Genomic DNA, 16,246 nt, shown 5'->3' with positions numbered 1-16,246 from the left:
ATCTTATATACTGAAAGCATGGTAGAATCCTTTGAGTTGCCTACCACATTTAGTCCTTAAAAAGGTAGATTTAATAAAAACAATAGCTCCAACTTACATATACCAGGAATAAAAGGGGAGCCATGGAAAGCAGATGACTAATCAATAGGTTATTTTCCAAATATATTTAAAGCAGCATATATGGGACCTGCAGTATTGAAAAGCCTAGAGGTTACAAGTGAGATATTTTTAGTGCATGGTTTTAAATATCGACCATTTCTTCTGCTAACTATAAATTACAAATGGAAAATGTCACTTCTAAATTCACATCTTATATAAAAACTCATTCAAAACTGTTATTTTAGAGGTTGATTTAAATCTACATTTTCTTTTTAGCTTTCAGTCATTAGCAGACGTAAAAATAACTTAAACTTTATATCTAGTTGAAGGAAACATAGCTTGAAGAGATCCAGGTGAAGTCAGTACTTTTTATAGTTCCGTTTTACCAGTCAAATCCTAACCAGGATTAAAGACCTGTTGTGGGTGATCTCCAGTAAAGACGGTCCAGTACTGAAGAATGAGTATCACTTTGACGATGTTAGCATATATAGCATTCAAAATGCTTCTTAAAAGCATCAATGAATAATTCACTCTATAAACACCAGCAGAAAACTAAAAGCTTAAGAGGTCTAGAAGGGAACTTCAGATCTAAGGATATTTCTCTCAGGGACCACTACAAAAAAAAGAGCAACTTGCATTTCCATTCTCTGGAGGTGGGCTTTCTTGCCCTATTTGTATGAGGTTATTTTAAAAATAAGCAAGCAAATAAACACCAAAAACACCTTTAAATGTATGGGGTCTTTCTGAGAAGTTTAAATTGTTTTATATACTTGCTCTTCAGATAGGCTAATTAAAAGGTAAAAGGAAAATATATATCTTTTAATAAAGATACTGGATTTAAATTTGGTTGGTCCTAAGAACTGCAGTGAGGCTTCTAAAAAGGAAACACTTGGGCCTCATTCCAGACCCTCTGAAATGGAAGGTCCAAGGCTGGACACAGGAATGTTTTGTGTCTTTTTTTTTTTTTAATCTGTCTTTTATATTTTAAAAGCTCACCACAGATTGCCAGATAAAGATGGCACAATAAAATCTGATCAGAGAATTGCGCTTTTCCAACAAGAGGCGAAATAAAAGCCAGGAAATTTTCAACAGCAGAAAATAAACCAATGAAGAAAGGCACATAACCTCAGTCTACACACTTTGAGAAGTGGTGACCAGCATGAGGGACAGAAAATTCTGGAACAGTGTAGAACAGATGCTTGACCCCACCCTCACAGTCACAGGGAGGGAAACAAGTCCACAGAATCCTGAAAACCGATTCAGACAGAAGTAAACTGAGGGGTGAGTAAGCGCTCAGGGAACAGTGACAGAAAAGATCTGAGAGGAAGACATGCAGGCTGACCACCCAGATGCCAGGACTTGGCAGGAGCTGGGGCTGGCCACCTGGGTCTCTACTTCCCAGGGCTGCAGGGTGAATGCCTGGGGAAGATCACCACAAAACCTAGCGATTCCCAAGGAATAGGGATGAACGCCTTTGACCTAATGGAGTGAATGCTACAACAGAACCTCTAACAAAGTTTCAGAACAGACAACAAAACTCAGAGTCTCAAAGACAAGATGTACAAAAAGAAGTGCTTTTGAGACCATGCCCCATGGGGTTAATAAAAACTGGTGACTAACAGAAATTCTTGAGCTTGCCTTCCAGTTTATTAAAAACCCCTGCACGTGTAACCTGCCTTCACCGATCAAGCCAATGCTTTAATTGTTGCTACAAAACGCTGAGCTGTCCTCCAAGCATCACACAGCCGAAACAATAAGATGTTTGCCTGGATTGTTTTCCAGGAACTTAGAGCTAGCTGTGTCTAGCTCAAGCTCAAGCCAGCTAAGACTGGTTGGGACTACCTAAAACAGGGCCTGCACAGGTGTCTGGTAAATGACATTTTGACACCAGAGGGCCAAAAACCCCACCCTCAGATCATGCTAAGCGCCTCCATTTTTGAACACGCATCCCATGAAGAAGCAAGTAACTCAGATACGCCTGCACAGAACACTAATTACCACACCTTTTCCCTACCTGCAATCCCCTTTCCCCATGCCTAAGACCACCCTGCTTCTTTATCCCATAAATATCCCAAGTCTCTCGCCTTCAGGGAGATGGATCTGAGACTTGTTCTCCTATCTCCTCGCTTGCCTGCCTTGTGAGTAAACCCTTTCCCACCTGCAAACCTCGGCATCTCAGTGTTTAGCTTGCTGCATGTTGGCAAATGGACCTGGTTTGGTAACACTTTCCTCTACCCTTACCCTATAGGGGAGCTCAGAGGGAAAGACCAATGGCACGGAAGCACAGCAGTGATCATTCACATTCTATCATACCAAACAGGGGGACTGGTGTTGCTTGTGTTAGCAACAAAAACATGCTTAGGCATCAGCCTAAGACGTTTACATGTCTTATCTCATTAAGTCCCCTCAAGAGGCTTATAAGGTGGGAATTATCATCATTATTATTATTCACATATTACAGATGAAAAAGACAAAGCACAGAGAGTAATTTGTCCCAAATCATATTACTATTAAGTGGAAGAACATCCCAGGCATTGGGACTCTAGAGTCTGTTACTTGTAACCACTTCACTAAACTGCCTGTATTAAATATAAGCAAGGTGAAGGGATGTAGTATGTAATACAGAAGAAAAGGAAGGGACTTCCCGGGTGGCGCAGTGCTTAAGAATCCGCCTGTCAATGCAGGGGACACAGGTTCGATCCCTGGTCCGAGAAGATCCCACATGCTGCAGAGCAACAAAACCTGTGCGCCACAACTACTGAAGCCCGTGCGCCTAGAGCCCATGCTCAGCAATGAGAAACCCACACACCGCAACAAGGAGTAGCCCCCACTCACTGCAACTAGAGAAAGCCCGCTTGCAGCAACGAAGACCCAATGCAGCCAAAGATTTAAAAAAATAAAAATAAAAAAGAAGAAGAAAAGGAAGGAAGAAAATGACAGAGAAAAACCCAATCTGGAAGAAAACATACAAGGAAATGAAGCAAATCCTAACTCCTCCAGAATATTTTACACTATGAATAAATTTAATAAAAACACAAAGCCAATAAAGCAAGAATCCCCAGCCTACAGGATAAAACAGAATGGGATGAAACTGGGAGGCTGCAAAGCTAAGGAAATGAACTAGGAACTAAAACACACCACTCCAGAGCTAATAAATAAATTAGGCTGGATATCAAATTTAAGAGAGGAAAGTTTTAAGACAATCATAACGTGGAAAGCAACTCTCATAATCATAAAAAGAAAAAAGATATGAAGAACAAGATGCTGTAACATAAGGAAAATGGATCTCTGAAGCATATGACCCAATAAGTAGAATAGAAAAAAATTCAGATATAATTGAAGAAAGTTCCCCTGAAATAAATTATTGACTTTTCATATGAAAGGGAAATTGACAAAGCGTGATCAACCACAAGACATTGCTTGGTAAAGTTATCAAACTGCTCAGTGGAACAAAAAATTCTTCACATACAGAGTCAAAAAAGCAAGTCACCTACAAAGAATAAAAATTTGGCTGGCCCCAGACTTTTCAACGAGAAGACAATGCAGCAACAAAGTTTGGAGAGAAAAGTATGACCAGAGAATAATCAAGTCAAATTGTTGTTAAGTGCAGTCTACCCTCCACATCTGTGGGGTCTACATCCACAGAGTCAACCAACTGTGGATCAAAAATATTGGGGGGGGAAATTCCAGAAAGTTCCAAAAAGCAACACGTGAATTTACTTCATGATGGCAACTGTTTACACAGCATTTACATTGTATTAGGTATTATAAGTAATCAAGAGATGATTTAAAGTATACAGAAGGATGTGTGCAGATTATACACAAATACTATGCCATGTTATATAAGGGACTTGAGCATCTTCAGATTTTGGTATCCGAGGCGGGCGGGGGCAGGGGGTGGTGTTCCTGGAACCAATCCCCCACGGATTCTGAGGGATGACTGTATAGTGGCATTCTCAAACAAGAAAGAACTGGAGGATTATGCCGCAGGCTCCTATAGGGGGAAAATAACCCTATTTTTCTTGAGGCCAACGAACAAGTAGAGAGGCTGTGGTAGAAGGAATGGTGATGAGCATAAATCTATAATTAAGACAAATTAACTGTGAGACTCATGTTACAGACTAAATTATATAACTCAATTAGGAGAGGAAGTAAAACAGGTAAATACCATTTTCTTTATCTTTCCTGGCAGTGTGAGTCAATTGAGCCTGTTTAAAATTACAACATGAGTTAAAACAAAAACAAAAACAAATAACAGGAATGACACCCTACACATTTTTCATATAATCTTTTTGCTAAACCTTATAAGAATTTGTTTAATATTTCAAATTCGCTAAATCCTGCAGTTTCACTTTAATAAAATCTTTTTAATTGTTCAAGTAAATTTAAATTTAATACCTTGCATATACAATATGCAACATATTTTATAAAATGACTTTTACACAGTTACCTTTTATTTACAATGAGATCCAATTAAAAAAAAAAATTGACCAGGACAAGAATGGTTCATCAAGAAGAAAGTACAAACGGCTCAAATGTATAAAAACATACTCAACCTCATTCATGCTAAGAGAAACACAAATTACCTTTCAGACTTAGCAATTTTTACTTAACAAATCGGCAAAGATAAAAAAGATGGGTAACAAGAAGCATTGAGGGTCAAGGCGAGTAGCACCGCCACGCACTCTGAAATGGTGATAAGGGTCACAGCTTCCGAGAAGGGCAACTTGGCAAATTCTACCAGAACCAAAGTGCTGCTTTTAGGAACTTATTCTCTAAATATGCTTGCCCAAGTGTATCATTCAAGGTTATCCAGTGCAACTTTGTTCAGAGTTGCAAACAATTGGAAACAACATATCCACCAATTCAATGCATCACTGTATAGCTGTAAAAAATAAAAATGAACTCTCGGAATAATTTCCAGGATGCAGAAAGGCAAGGGCACACTGAACTGCTGGGGAAGCAAGGAAGAAAACACACTTCCTTGCCTGTGTATCCATAATATCTCTCTGGAAGGATACGTAAGAGACAGATAACATTTATTGTCCCTGGGAACAGGGGTAAGAGAAGGGACACACCACTGTAAACCATTTTGTAACTTTAGAAGTTTTAATCATATGAATTCATTACCTGGTCAAAACAAATAATTTAGTTTGTTTTGTTTTTGTTTGTTTGTTTGTTTTGGCTGCATTGGGTTGCTGAGGGCAGGCTTTCTGTAGTTGCCTGCTTCTTAACCACTGTGCCACAAGGGAAGTCCTGTTTGTTTATTTTTAAAGAAACAGTTGCTAAGGGGCAATCAGTAGTTGGTTCTCTTATATAGGTCATGTAAGATGTTTTAAGATTATATTAAGGGGACTTCCCTGGTGGCGCAGTGGTTAAGAAGCCACCTGCCAATGTAGGGGACATGGGTTCAAGCCCTGGTCCGGGAAGATCCCACATGCCACGGAGCAACTAAGCCCGTGAGCCACAACTACTGAAGCCCGCGAGCCTAGAGCCCATGCTCCACAACAAGAGAAGCCACCACAATGAGAAGCCCGTGCACCGCAATGAAGAGTAGCTCCCACTCACCACAACTAGAGAAAGCCCGCGCGCAGCAACGAAGACCAAATGCAGCCATAAATAAAAAATAAAAATTTTTTAAAAGATTATATTAAGAATTTGGGACTTTCCTGGTGGTCCAGTGGTAAAGAATCCACCTTCCAATGCAGGGGACATGGGTTCAATCCCCGGTCAGGGAACTAAGATCCCACAGGCCACGGGGCAACTAAGCTCCTGTGCCACAACTACTGAGCTCATGCACCTCAACTAGAGCCCGTGAGCCCAAACTACAGAGCCCACATGCTCTAGAACCTGCGCATCACAACTACAGATTACACGCGCCCTGGAGCCTGAACGCCACAACTAGAGAAGAGAAAACCCACACGTCACAACTAGAGAGAAGCCCACACAGCACAGTGAAAGATCCCACATGCCTCAACGAAGATCCTGCGTGCTGCAACTAAGACCCGATGCAGCCAAAAATAAATAATAAATAAATCTTTAAAAAAAAAAAGATTATATTAAGAATTTGATCCTATGCTGCCTTGAATGGATAATAACTATAGCAGGGGTCAGCAAACTTATATATAAGCACATATATATGTATATGCTTATATATAAAAGCAAATTTATAAAGGGCCAGACAGTAAATATTTTAGACTTGTAAATATTTTAGACTTGCAACCCCATAGTCATGGGGCTGCAAAAGCAGCCATGGACAATACATAAATGAATGGATGCACCTGTATTCCAATAAAACTGTTTACAAAACCAGGCAGTGATGGGTTTGGCCATGGCCATGGCCAGTAGTTTGTTAACCACTGACCTACAGAAATCAAAGCCCTAATTATCATCTTCCATGTCTAAAATAAGTTAAAGTTTTTTTTCCTCTAATGCAGAAAAGAAATTATTTAACGACAGACAACTCCCCAAAGAGACCATGATGGTTTTTCAACATCACATTGATGTTTTAAGCAAGTCTTTGTTGCATATGCTCCAGTCACACTGGTCTTTCCATTCCTTGAACATGTCCCCACCTCAGGACCTTTGCACTCACTAATTCCTTGGCCTGGAAGAACTGCTCTCAGATCTTTGCATGCCTGCTTTCTCCTTGTCTGTCAGTGCTCAAGCAATGGATTTCCCTGGCCAGTCAGGCTAAGTAAGCCTTGCCCCCCATCATGTTCTAATGCATCACTGGTTTTACTTATTCAGGGTGATAAATGCTATCTTTAAATGATTTACTGCCTTGCTTATTTGCATGTAGTCTTTTTTCCATAGTGAGAAGGTGAGTCCCTCAGGCTCAGGCACTTCCTGTGTCTCATTCACTAGAGTCTCCCCCGCCCCCAACTCTCTTGACACATTATTAGTTGTTCTGTTTGTTTTTAAACCTTCACAGCTCCCATAGGCCTGTGCAAACACATAATTCTCCTTGAAGCAGTGCTGACCAAATATTGTAGACCTGTTACCTGTTGATTCACTCTTTCTACAGCTATTTACTAAGCACCTATTTTATGCACTGTTCCATACTACAGGGATTCATTAGTGAACACAGTGCAAAGAGCCCTGCCCTTGAGAGGCTTATATTCTAGCAGGGAGGGAGCAGAAGTCAATGAACAACACAATATATAAGAAGATTACATAATGTTAGAAAGTTATCAGTGCTTTGGAAAAACCGAAGAAAAGTCCAGCAGGGAGCAAAGACTCGAAGGAGGTGAGGGAGTCAGCCACATGGATCCTGGGGGATGAACCTCTAGGCGACATCTATATGAAAGGCCAATGCAGCATCCCTGGGGTGACAGCATGCCTGGCACGTACAAGATACAGCAAGGAGGCCAATTCTGTTAGAGCAGAGAAAAGAAGGGAGAGAGAGAAAGAGATAATGTCTGAGAGCTAGAGAGACCCATTCATGTAGGGCTTTGTAGGACATCCACTGTAAGGATATTCGATTTACTTCGAGGGAAATGGGGAGACGTTGGTGTTTTGAACGAGGGGTACTGTGATCTGGCTGTCTTGTGGAAAAGACGGACAGTAGGAAATAAGGGAGGAATAAGAAACCAGTTAGAAGACTCATAGTAAGCCAGGTAAGAGGTGATGGGGACTTGGACCACAATGCCAGCAGTGGAGGTGCTGAGAAGGGCAGGGATCCTGGATCAATCTGGAAAGCAGAGGCACCAGGACTTCCCGATGGGGGCGGGGGAGTGTGGGAGAAAGACAAAAGCCAAAGATGACTCTGGAGTTTTTGACCCAAGCAAGGAAGGATGCAGCTGCCCTCGAGCCGAGCCGGGGAGTTGGGGGGAGCCGGGCTGCGGAGACGCAGATTTTGTTGGGATTTTTTTGTTTGTTTTTTGGCTGCGTTGGGTCTTCGTTGCTGCACGTGGGCTTTCTCTAGCTGCGGCAAGTGGGGGCTACTCTTCGTTGCCGTGCACGGGCTTCTCATCGCGGTGGCTTCTCTTGTTGCGGAGCATGGGCTCTAGGCGCGCAGGCTTCAGTAATTGTAGCACGCAGGCTCAGTAGTTGTGGCGCACAGGCTCAATTGCTCCATGGCATGTGGGATCTTCCTGGACCAGGGCTCAAACCCATGTCCCCTGCATTGGCAGGTGGACTCACAACCACTGCGCCACCAGGGAAGCACCGGAAATGGAGATTCTGAGTAACCTGTTTCTGGAGTTCAGGACAGAGGTCAAGCTTGGAGACATATCTGTTGCCGTAGAGATCGTACTTAAAGCCATCACCAGGAGAGTATAAATACAGAAGGGAAGATGACGGAGGACTGGGTGCCAGGGCACATCGGGGTGTAGTGGCAGAAGGAGAGGAGGAACCGCGAAGGGGGTTGAGCAGAGCTTCTGAAGAGCTTCTAGTGAGACAGGAAAGAAGCCAAGAGACTGGGGTTTCCGAGGCCAAGTGAGCAAAGTGTTTCGAGGAGGGAGCATCCACCCCTTCAAAGATGCTGAGGGGTCAAGGGCGGTGAGGACTGAGGACAGGCGACTGGGTGGGACAGGATGAAGGTCACTGGTGCCCCGAGGAGCTGTTCTGGTGCAGAGGTGCAGGTGAGCTTAATAGGGGGAGGAGGGGAACTGGAGAGACATTGTTGGGGAGGTTTGCTGCAAAGGAAGGCAAAGGAATGGTGGCAGCTCGTGGGGGAAGTGAGCTCGAGAGAAGTTTTGTTTTCTTGTTTGTTTTTTAATGATGGGAGACAGTGGTACATTTTTGTGACCATGGGAATAATCCAGCAGAAAGTAAAGCCTTGATAACATAGGAGACAGAGGAAAACTCGTGGGAACAGAGCTCTGGAGTCGGAGAGATGGGGGAAGATCTAGTGTGCAAGAGGAGGGCTTGGATTCAGCCAGGAGCATCAGAGGGAGGGGGCATCCAGGTGTGGGAACAGATGCTGACAGATGGGTTACAGGGCCTGAGAGTCTGAAGGTGTTTTCCTCTATCTGCTTCAATTTTCTCAGTGAAGTAGGAAGCAAGTGGTGAGGATGGGAAGGGAGGTGTTGGGGTTTGTGGAAAGAGAAGCTATGAAAGACGCAGGCAAGTGGGAAAGCAAATCAACAAAGGGCAGAGAGTATGATTACTCATCAGCATCAAGGGCCCTACCCAGATCTCAGTCCAAAGGATTAGAAAACACCTCCAAAGGATTAGTAATTGTAGAAAACACCTCTAAAGGATTAGTAACTGTAGAAAACAACTCCAAAGGATTAGTAATTGTAGAAAACACCTCCAAAGGATTAGTAATTGTCTTAAATTGTCTTCAGCTACTCATAATCTTTTTTTTATCAACTTCTCCCAATAAGCACAAATTTAGATACTTTGCAGGGATGTGATGAAACAAATGCTAACATTTAAATCTCAGGAAAAGGACTTCCTAAGAGATTACCATCATAGCAGTAATACTGCTGCTCTATTTCAAGTCATGAAACATGATCCAGAACAGGGTAAAACGGTCGATGGAGAGCTATTAAATGTTATCCCACACCTATTATCGGGATTTGGAGTCTTTTCCAATAGCCTCCAATTTTGTTACCTAAATATCACTCCCCTCATAGAGGGGGATGAGAAAGTGCAGGGAGCCGGGTGCTTCCCAGAGGGAAACAAAGAAAGCACCTTCTCTTCATGACATAGAACTGATGGAGAAATTTGCTGAGAACTGACTTAATGACATCCCATGACAAACCTCCAAAGCAAAACAAGACAGTGGATAAGGCACCAGGAAAGAAGAGACCAGGCTAAGAGAAAAAGAATACAACAAATATAGAGAAATCCATTAGATGAGACCTTACTTCGCCTCAAGCTGTTAGGTAACCCATTTCCACATGAGAGACAATATTTTATGACAGCGCAATGTTTAAATAATCAACACAAAGCAGCTCATTCTCCATTCACACTTTCAGTTTTAAAAGCCTTAAAGTGATAATGAGGCTGATACACATACAGGGCACCAGAAATTCATCTGGAATAAAATTTATTTATAAAAATAAATTTACTTATTAAATTCTTATTAAGTAAATTTAAGAATAATTTATTTAGGGCTTCCCTGGTGGCGCAGTGGTTGAGAGTCTGCCTGCCGATGCAGAAGACGCAGGTTCGTGCCCTGGTCCGGGAGGATCCCACATGCTGTGGAGCGGCTGGGCCCGTGAGCCATGGCCGCTGAGCCTGCACATCTGGAGCCCGTGCTCCGCAGCGGGAGAGGCCACAACAGTGAGAGGCCTGCGTACCCCTCCAAAAAAAAAAAAAAAAAAATTTCCAACAAACAGAAGTCCAGGACCAGATGGCTTCACAGGTGAATTCTATCAAACATTTAGAGAAGAGCTAACACCTATCCTTCTCAAGCTCTTCCAAAAAATTGCAGAGGAAGGAACACTCCCAAACTCATTCTATGAGGCCACCATCACCCTGATACCAAAACCAGACAAAGATACTACAAAAAAAGAAAATTACAGACCAATATCACTAATGAATATAGATGCAAAAATCCTCAACAAAATACTAGCAAACAGAATCCAACAACACATTAAAAGGATCATACACCATGATCAAGTGGGATTTATCCAGGGATGCAAGGATTCTTCAATATATGCAAATCAATCAATGTGATAAACCATATTAACAAATTGAAGGAGAAAAACCATATGATCATCTCAATAGATGAAGAAAAAGCTTCTGACAAAATTCAACACCAATTTATGATAAAAACTCTCAAGAAAGTGGGCATAGAGGGAACCTACCTCAACATAATAAAGGCCATATACAACAAACCCACAGCAAACGTCATCCTCAATGGTGAAAAACTGAATCCATTTCCTCTAAGATCAGGAACAAGACAAGGATGTCCACTCTTACCACTATTATTCAACATAGCTTTGGAAGTCCTAGCCACGGCAATCAGAGAAGAAAAAGAAATAAAAGGAATACAAATTGGAAAAGAAGAAGTAAAACTGTCACTGTTTGCAGATGAAATGATACTACACATAGAGAATCCTAATAATGCCACCAGAAAACTACTAGAGCTAATCAATGAATTTGGTAAAGTTGCAGGATACAAAATTAATGCACAGAAATCTCTTGCATTCCTATACACTAATGATGAAAAATCTGCAAGAGAAATTAAGGAAACACTCCCATTTACCACTGCAACAAAAAGAATAAAATACCTAGGAATAAACCTACCTAGGGAGACAAAAGACCTGTATGCAGAATACTATAAGACACTGATGAAAGAAATTAAAGATGATACCAACAGATGGAGAGATATACCATGTTCTTGGCTTGGAAGAATCAATATTGTGAAAATGACTTTACTACCCAAAGCAATCTACAGATTCAATGCAATCCCTATCAAATTACCAATGGCATTTTTTACGGAACTAGAACAAAAAATCTTAAAATTTGTATGGAGACACAAAAGATCCCGAATAGCCAAAGCAGTCTTGAGGGAAAAAAACGGAGCTGGAGGAATCAGACTCCCTGACTTCAGACTATACTACAAAGCTACAGTAATCAAGACAATATGGTACTGGTACAAAAACAGAAACATAGATCAATGGGACAAGATAGAAAGCCCAGAGATAAACCCACACACCTATGGTCAACTAATCTATGACAAAGGAGGCAAGGATATACAATGAAGACAAGACAGTCTCTTCAATAAGTGGTGCTGGGAAGACTGGACAGCTACATGTAAAAGAATGAAATTAGAACACTCCCTAACACCATACACAAAAATAAACTCAAAATGGATTCGAGACCTAAGTGTAAGACCGGAACTATAAAACTCTTAGAGGAAAACATAGGAGGAACACTCTTTGACATAAATCACAGCAAGATCTTTTTTGATCCACCTTCTAGAATAATGGAAATAAAAACAAATGAGACCTAACGAAACTTAAAAGCTTTTGCAAAGCAAAGGAAACCATAAACAAGATGAAAAGACAACCCTCAGAATGGGAGAAAATATTTGCAAACGAATCAACAGACAAAGGATTAATCTCCAAAATATATAAACAGCTCATGCAGCTCAATATTAAACAAACAAACAACCCAATCCAAAAATGGGCAGAAGACCTAAATAGACATTTCTCCAAAGAAGACATACAGATGTCCAAGAAGCACATGAAAAGCTGCTCAACATCACTAATTATTAGAGAAATGCAAATCAAAACTACAATGAGGTATCACCTCACACCAGTTAGAATGGGTAGCATCAGAAAATCTACAAACAACAAATGCTGGAGAGGGTGTGGAGAAAAGGGAACCCTCTTGCACTGTTGGTGGGAATGTAAATTGATACAGCCCCTATGGACAATAGTATGGAGGTTCCTTAAAAAACTAAACATAGAATTACCATATGATCCAGCAATCCCACTACTGGGCATATACCCAGAGAAAACCATAATTCAAAAAGACACATGCACCCCAATGTTCATTGCAGCACTATTTACAATAGCCAGGTCATGGAAGCAACCTAAATGCCCATCGACAGACGAATGGTTAAAGAAGTAGTGGTACATATATACAATGGAATATTACTCAGCCATAAAAAGGAATGAAATTGAGTCATTTGTTGAGACGTGGATGGATCTAGAGACTGTCATACACAGTGAAGTAAGTCAGAAAGGGAAAAACAAATATCGTATATTAACGCATGTATGTGGAACCTAGAAAAATGGTACAGATGAACCGGTCTGCAGGGTAGAAGTTGAGACACAGATGTAGAGAACAAATGTATGGACACCAAGGGGGGAAAGCCACAGGGGTGGTGGGGATGGTGGTGTGCTGAACTGGGCGACTGGGATTGACATGTATACACTGATGTGTATAAAATTGATGACCAATAAGAACCTACTGTATAAAAAAATAAATAAAATTAAATTTAAAAATTAAAAAAAAAGAAACAGAGCCTAAAAGCAATAACTTGGTTTTTATGTTTACTGTCCTCTAAAAAATAATTTTCAATATTAAAAAAAACAATTGCTTCTACTGAAATATAAGCTTACTAAAAAGGGAAAAGAAATATTTAAAGGATTATACATTTATAGTATAAAATGAGGATATAAATTACCTTTACATCCATTCTGCAGTTAACAAACAACCTTTCTCAATATCAACTTACCTGAGTTGCTTTGCATAGCTGAGTTCAATCTCTGTCCTTTCCTTTACAAATTTGATGTATTTCTCAAGAATATCAATTCCCCACTGTGTGTGTTTTTCTAAGTTGTCAAATTGATCCTGTTAATAAAAAACAAAGGGAGAGCTTGTAATCTTTCTCTGTGATTAACATAACTTCAGTGAACAATTCTCTCAACAATAAATCAGTACGTAGAAAGCAGTTCTAACATTTTCCATGATCGTACTTGGGTGCTTTCTCGCCGAGCAAATTTTAAATCAACATTACCAAATTTGGTTTGAAAACTGCCTGAGATATTGAACTCTGACCCCTCTGCTCACGTCCCCTATTCCTGTTTGAAACATGGTGCTTGGATGTATCTAATGTCCTAGCGCAAAGCAAAAACTGAGAGATGAAACACACTCCCGTGTCAACTCAGTCACACTATTAGCACCTTAACTGTCTATCTCTGAGTTAGCATTCAGGATAAGCTCACCGAAATTTGGGGCAAGGAAATGGCAGGAAGAAGAGTTACAAAATACTGCTTTCTTCAAACAAATGACTCATGCGGACTTCATTCCAACATTCAACCATGCATCAAGCCTACACTATTTGCCAGGAATGGTGCTTGGGGCTGGGGAACAAGAAAGAAGAGAATTATAGCCACGATGTACAGGCTGCCTCAAGATTCCTAGTCTGGAAGAGAGCGGGTAGGTATTCCAGCCACCCCTAATGCAAAGGCAGGGAGAGGCCCAGGAATCAGGGGGACTGGCCCTGCTGGAGCTCAAGGTGGGGGTAGGGCACAAGGGAATGAGTGGCGGTGGGTGACGGAACTAGAGGGTCCGGGCCTGATCACCCAGGGCCTTGAATGCCGAGTTAAGGCGTCTAGACTCTCTGGTGGGCACAAGTGAGCCGCTGAAGGGCTCGCAAAGGGAGTGGCACACCAGAGACATGTTTAGCATCACCAGCAGCTGGATGTCAGGGGACTGTTCAATAGTCCAAAGCAGAGAAACTGGGAGCAGAGGGGAGGATTTTATAGACCATGAACAAAGAATCAGCTAGTCTTAGTGACTGATTGGATGGGGAGGCTGGAAGGGATATGCAGGAGAGGGGAGGATTCTAGGGCGACTCCTTGGTTCTGCTTCCTGTGAGTACACAGGCGGAGGGGCAGCAGTTTGGGGTGAAGTGACATGTGGAGTCAGGGACTGACATGTCCAGAAGAGAGTTGGAAACACAGATGGATTCAGGGCTCAAGGACGGAGGCCAGGGAGCTGGTAGATCTGAAACAATAGCCAAGGATCAGAACCCCAGAGTCGGCTGCAGCTCTGCACTGAATTCATAAAGTGGGCCAAGCCCAGGGAGGAGAGCCCAGAAGGACCTACGAAGGTGGGGTGTTAGCACAACACTGGGGAAGAGAGAATTTGCAAAGGTGAAAGTCTCCTCATGAGAGGTAACAGTAATAGAGGATGAGGTTCTAGCCCCAGCTCTGGGACTTTGCAGAGAAAGGCCATGGAACATCTCAAGGTTTTAGTCATCCACCTACAAGATGAAGATAGAATCCCTGCCTAATTTGAGAAATCGGTCGTGAGAATCATGTAAAATGGAAAAACGCCAAGTCAAATATAAAAACACAAAGCCACCATGTAAACCTATCCCAGGCGTGTGCAATCTTACAATATACATTCAGCATCGTCCTTCAGCTTATTGTTTAGATCCCGCATCTTCAATTTTAAATCTATCATTGTGCTTTGATTCTATTTTCCATTCAAAGCAGTGCCGACTGTAACATGAGAAAACGTTCCATATACTTGACTTAGAGCAGGAGGGTGGCAGAGTCAAGACACTTTTTTTCTCAAACTTGAGAAACCCTGGGAATTCCCTGGCGGTCCACTGCTTAGGACTCTGCGCTTCCACTGCAGGGGGCATGGGTTCCATCCCTGGTTGGGGAACTAAGATCCTGCAAGCTGCACAAGAGAAACCCTCCTCTGAAGAAAAATAATTTCCTCAACCTTACTCCTGCCCAGGCCTACAGAACAGTTTGAGAAACCTCAACTTAAGAAATTCAGGCTTTCTTTTACAAGAATATTTTCTAATTGAAAGTAATCACTGTACAATGTTTACCTTTATACCTAATAATTTCTAATATTATCATAAAAAATCAGAGACCATTTAAAATTTTCATTGATTCTTGGTCCTCAATAACATATTCCACAAACTCTGAGATTTCATTTCAAGAAACACTGCTCAAGAATGTTATTTATTGGGGCTTCCCTGGTGGCGCAGTGGTTAAGAATCCGCCTGCCAATGCAGTGGGACACGGGTTTGAGCCCTGGTCCGGGAAGATCCCATATGCCGCAGAGCAACTAAGCCCGTGCGCCACAACTAGTGAGCCTGCGCTCTAGAGCCCATGAGCCACAACTACTGAGCCCACGTGCTGCAACTACTGAAGCCCGTGCACCTAGAGCCCGTGCTCTGCAACAAGAGAAGCCACCGCAACGAGAAGCCCGCGCACCGCAACGAAGAGTAGCCCCCGCTCGCCACAACCAGAAGAAGCCCACGCGCAGCAACAGACCCAATGCAGCCAAAATAAATAAATAAATTTATTTAAAAAAAAAAAGAATGTTATTTATTTATGTTACCTATAAGGTCAAGGGTTGTCAGGCAAATTTATAGTGTAAACAAGACTGTAGATCTCTTTAAACTACTTGAGAGAGCAAATATACAAAAGTTCAAGTAATGATTACAATCATTCCTAGTTATATAGAGCAAGGCTTCTTTAAAGCTCTCTGCTAATCGGTAACCCTTTGTTAATATAGTTTCATATTGACCTTATTTATTTAAAATTCCTTTTCACACACCTCCCTCTGTTTGAGAGCCCTCTCTCTGTATAATTTCCTGTCTCCAGAGCCTTACGATTTTTAGCAGTTATAGATGTTATAAACATCTATAGATGTTTATAGATGTTTCCTTGAAGACTTACTAAGATAGTCTGCTCTTAGATTTCAC

The 16,246-nt window shown here is 41.7% G+C and overlaps 1 protein-coding gene across 7 annotated transcripts in view; it reads right to left on the bottom strand.

Annotated features, from left to right (window-relative positions):
- The window catches only part of FNBP1 (formin binding protein 1), a 137,755-nt gene that overhangs the window by 82,514 nt on the left and 38,995 nt on the right, over positions 1 to 16,246 (bottom strand). For all 7 annotated transcript variants that reach the window (XM_082624236.1, XM_082624234.1, XM_082624235.1 and 4 more), the window contains exon 2: positions 13,247 to 13,362. In XM_082624236.1, the coding sequence (XP_082480362.1) occupies positions 13,247 to 13,362 (116 nt within the window). The remainder of the gene's footprint in view (positions 1 to 13,246; positions 13,363 to 16,246) is intronic.

The sequence above is a fragment of the Mesoplodon mirus genome (assembly GCF_964341445.2).
Source record: "Mesoplodon mirus genome assembly, chromosome: 1".
In the NCBI taxonomy this organism is placed as follows: domain Eukaryota; kingdom Metazoa; phylum Chordata; class Mammalia; order Artiodactyla; family Ziphiidae; genus Mesoplodon; species Mesoplodon mirus.
Note: the sequence above shows the minus strand (reverse complement) of the source record. Positions and strands in the feature narration are given on the sequence as shown.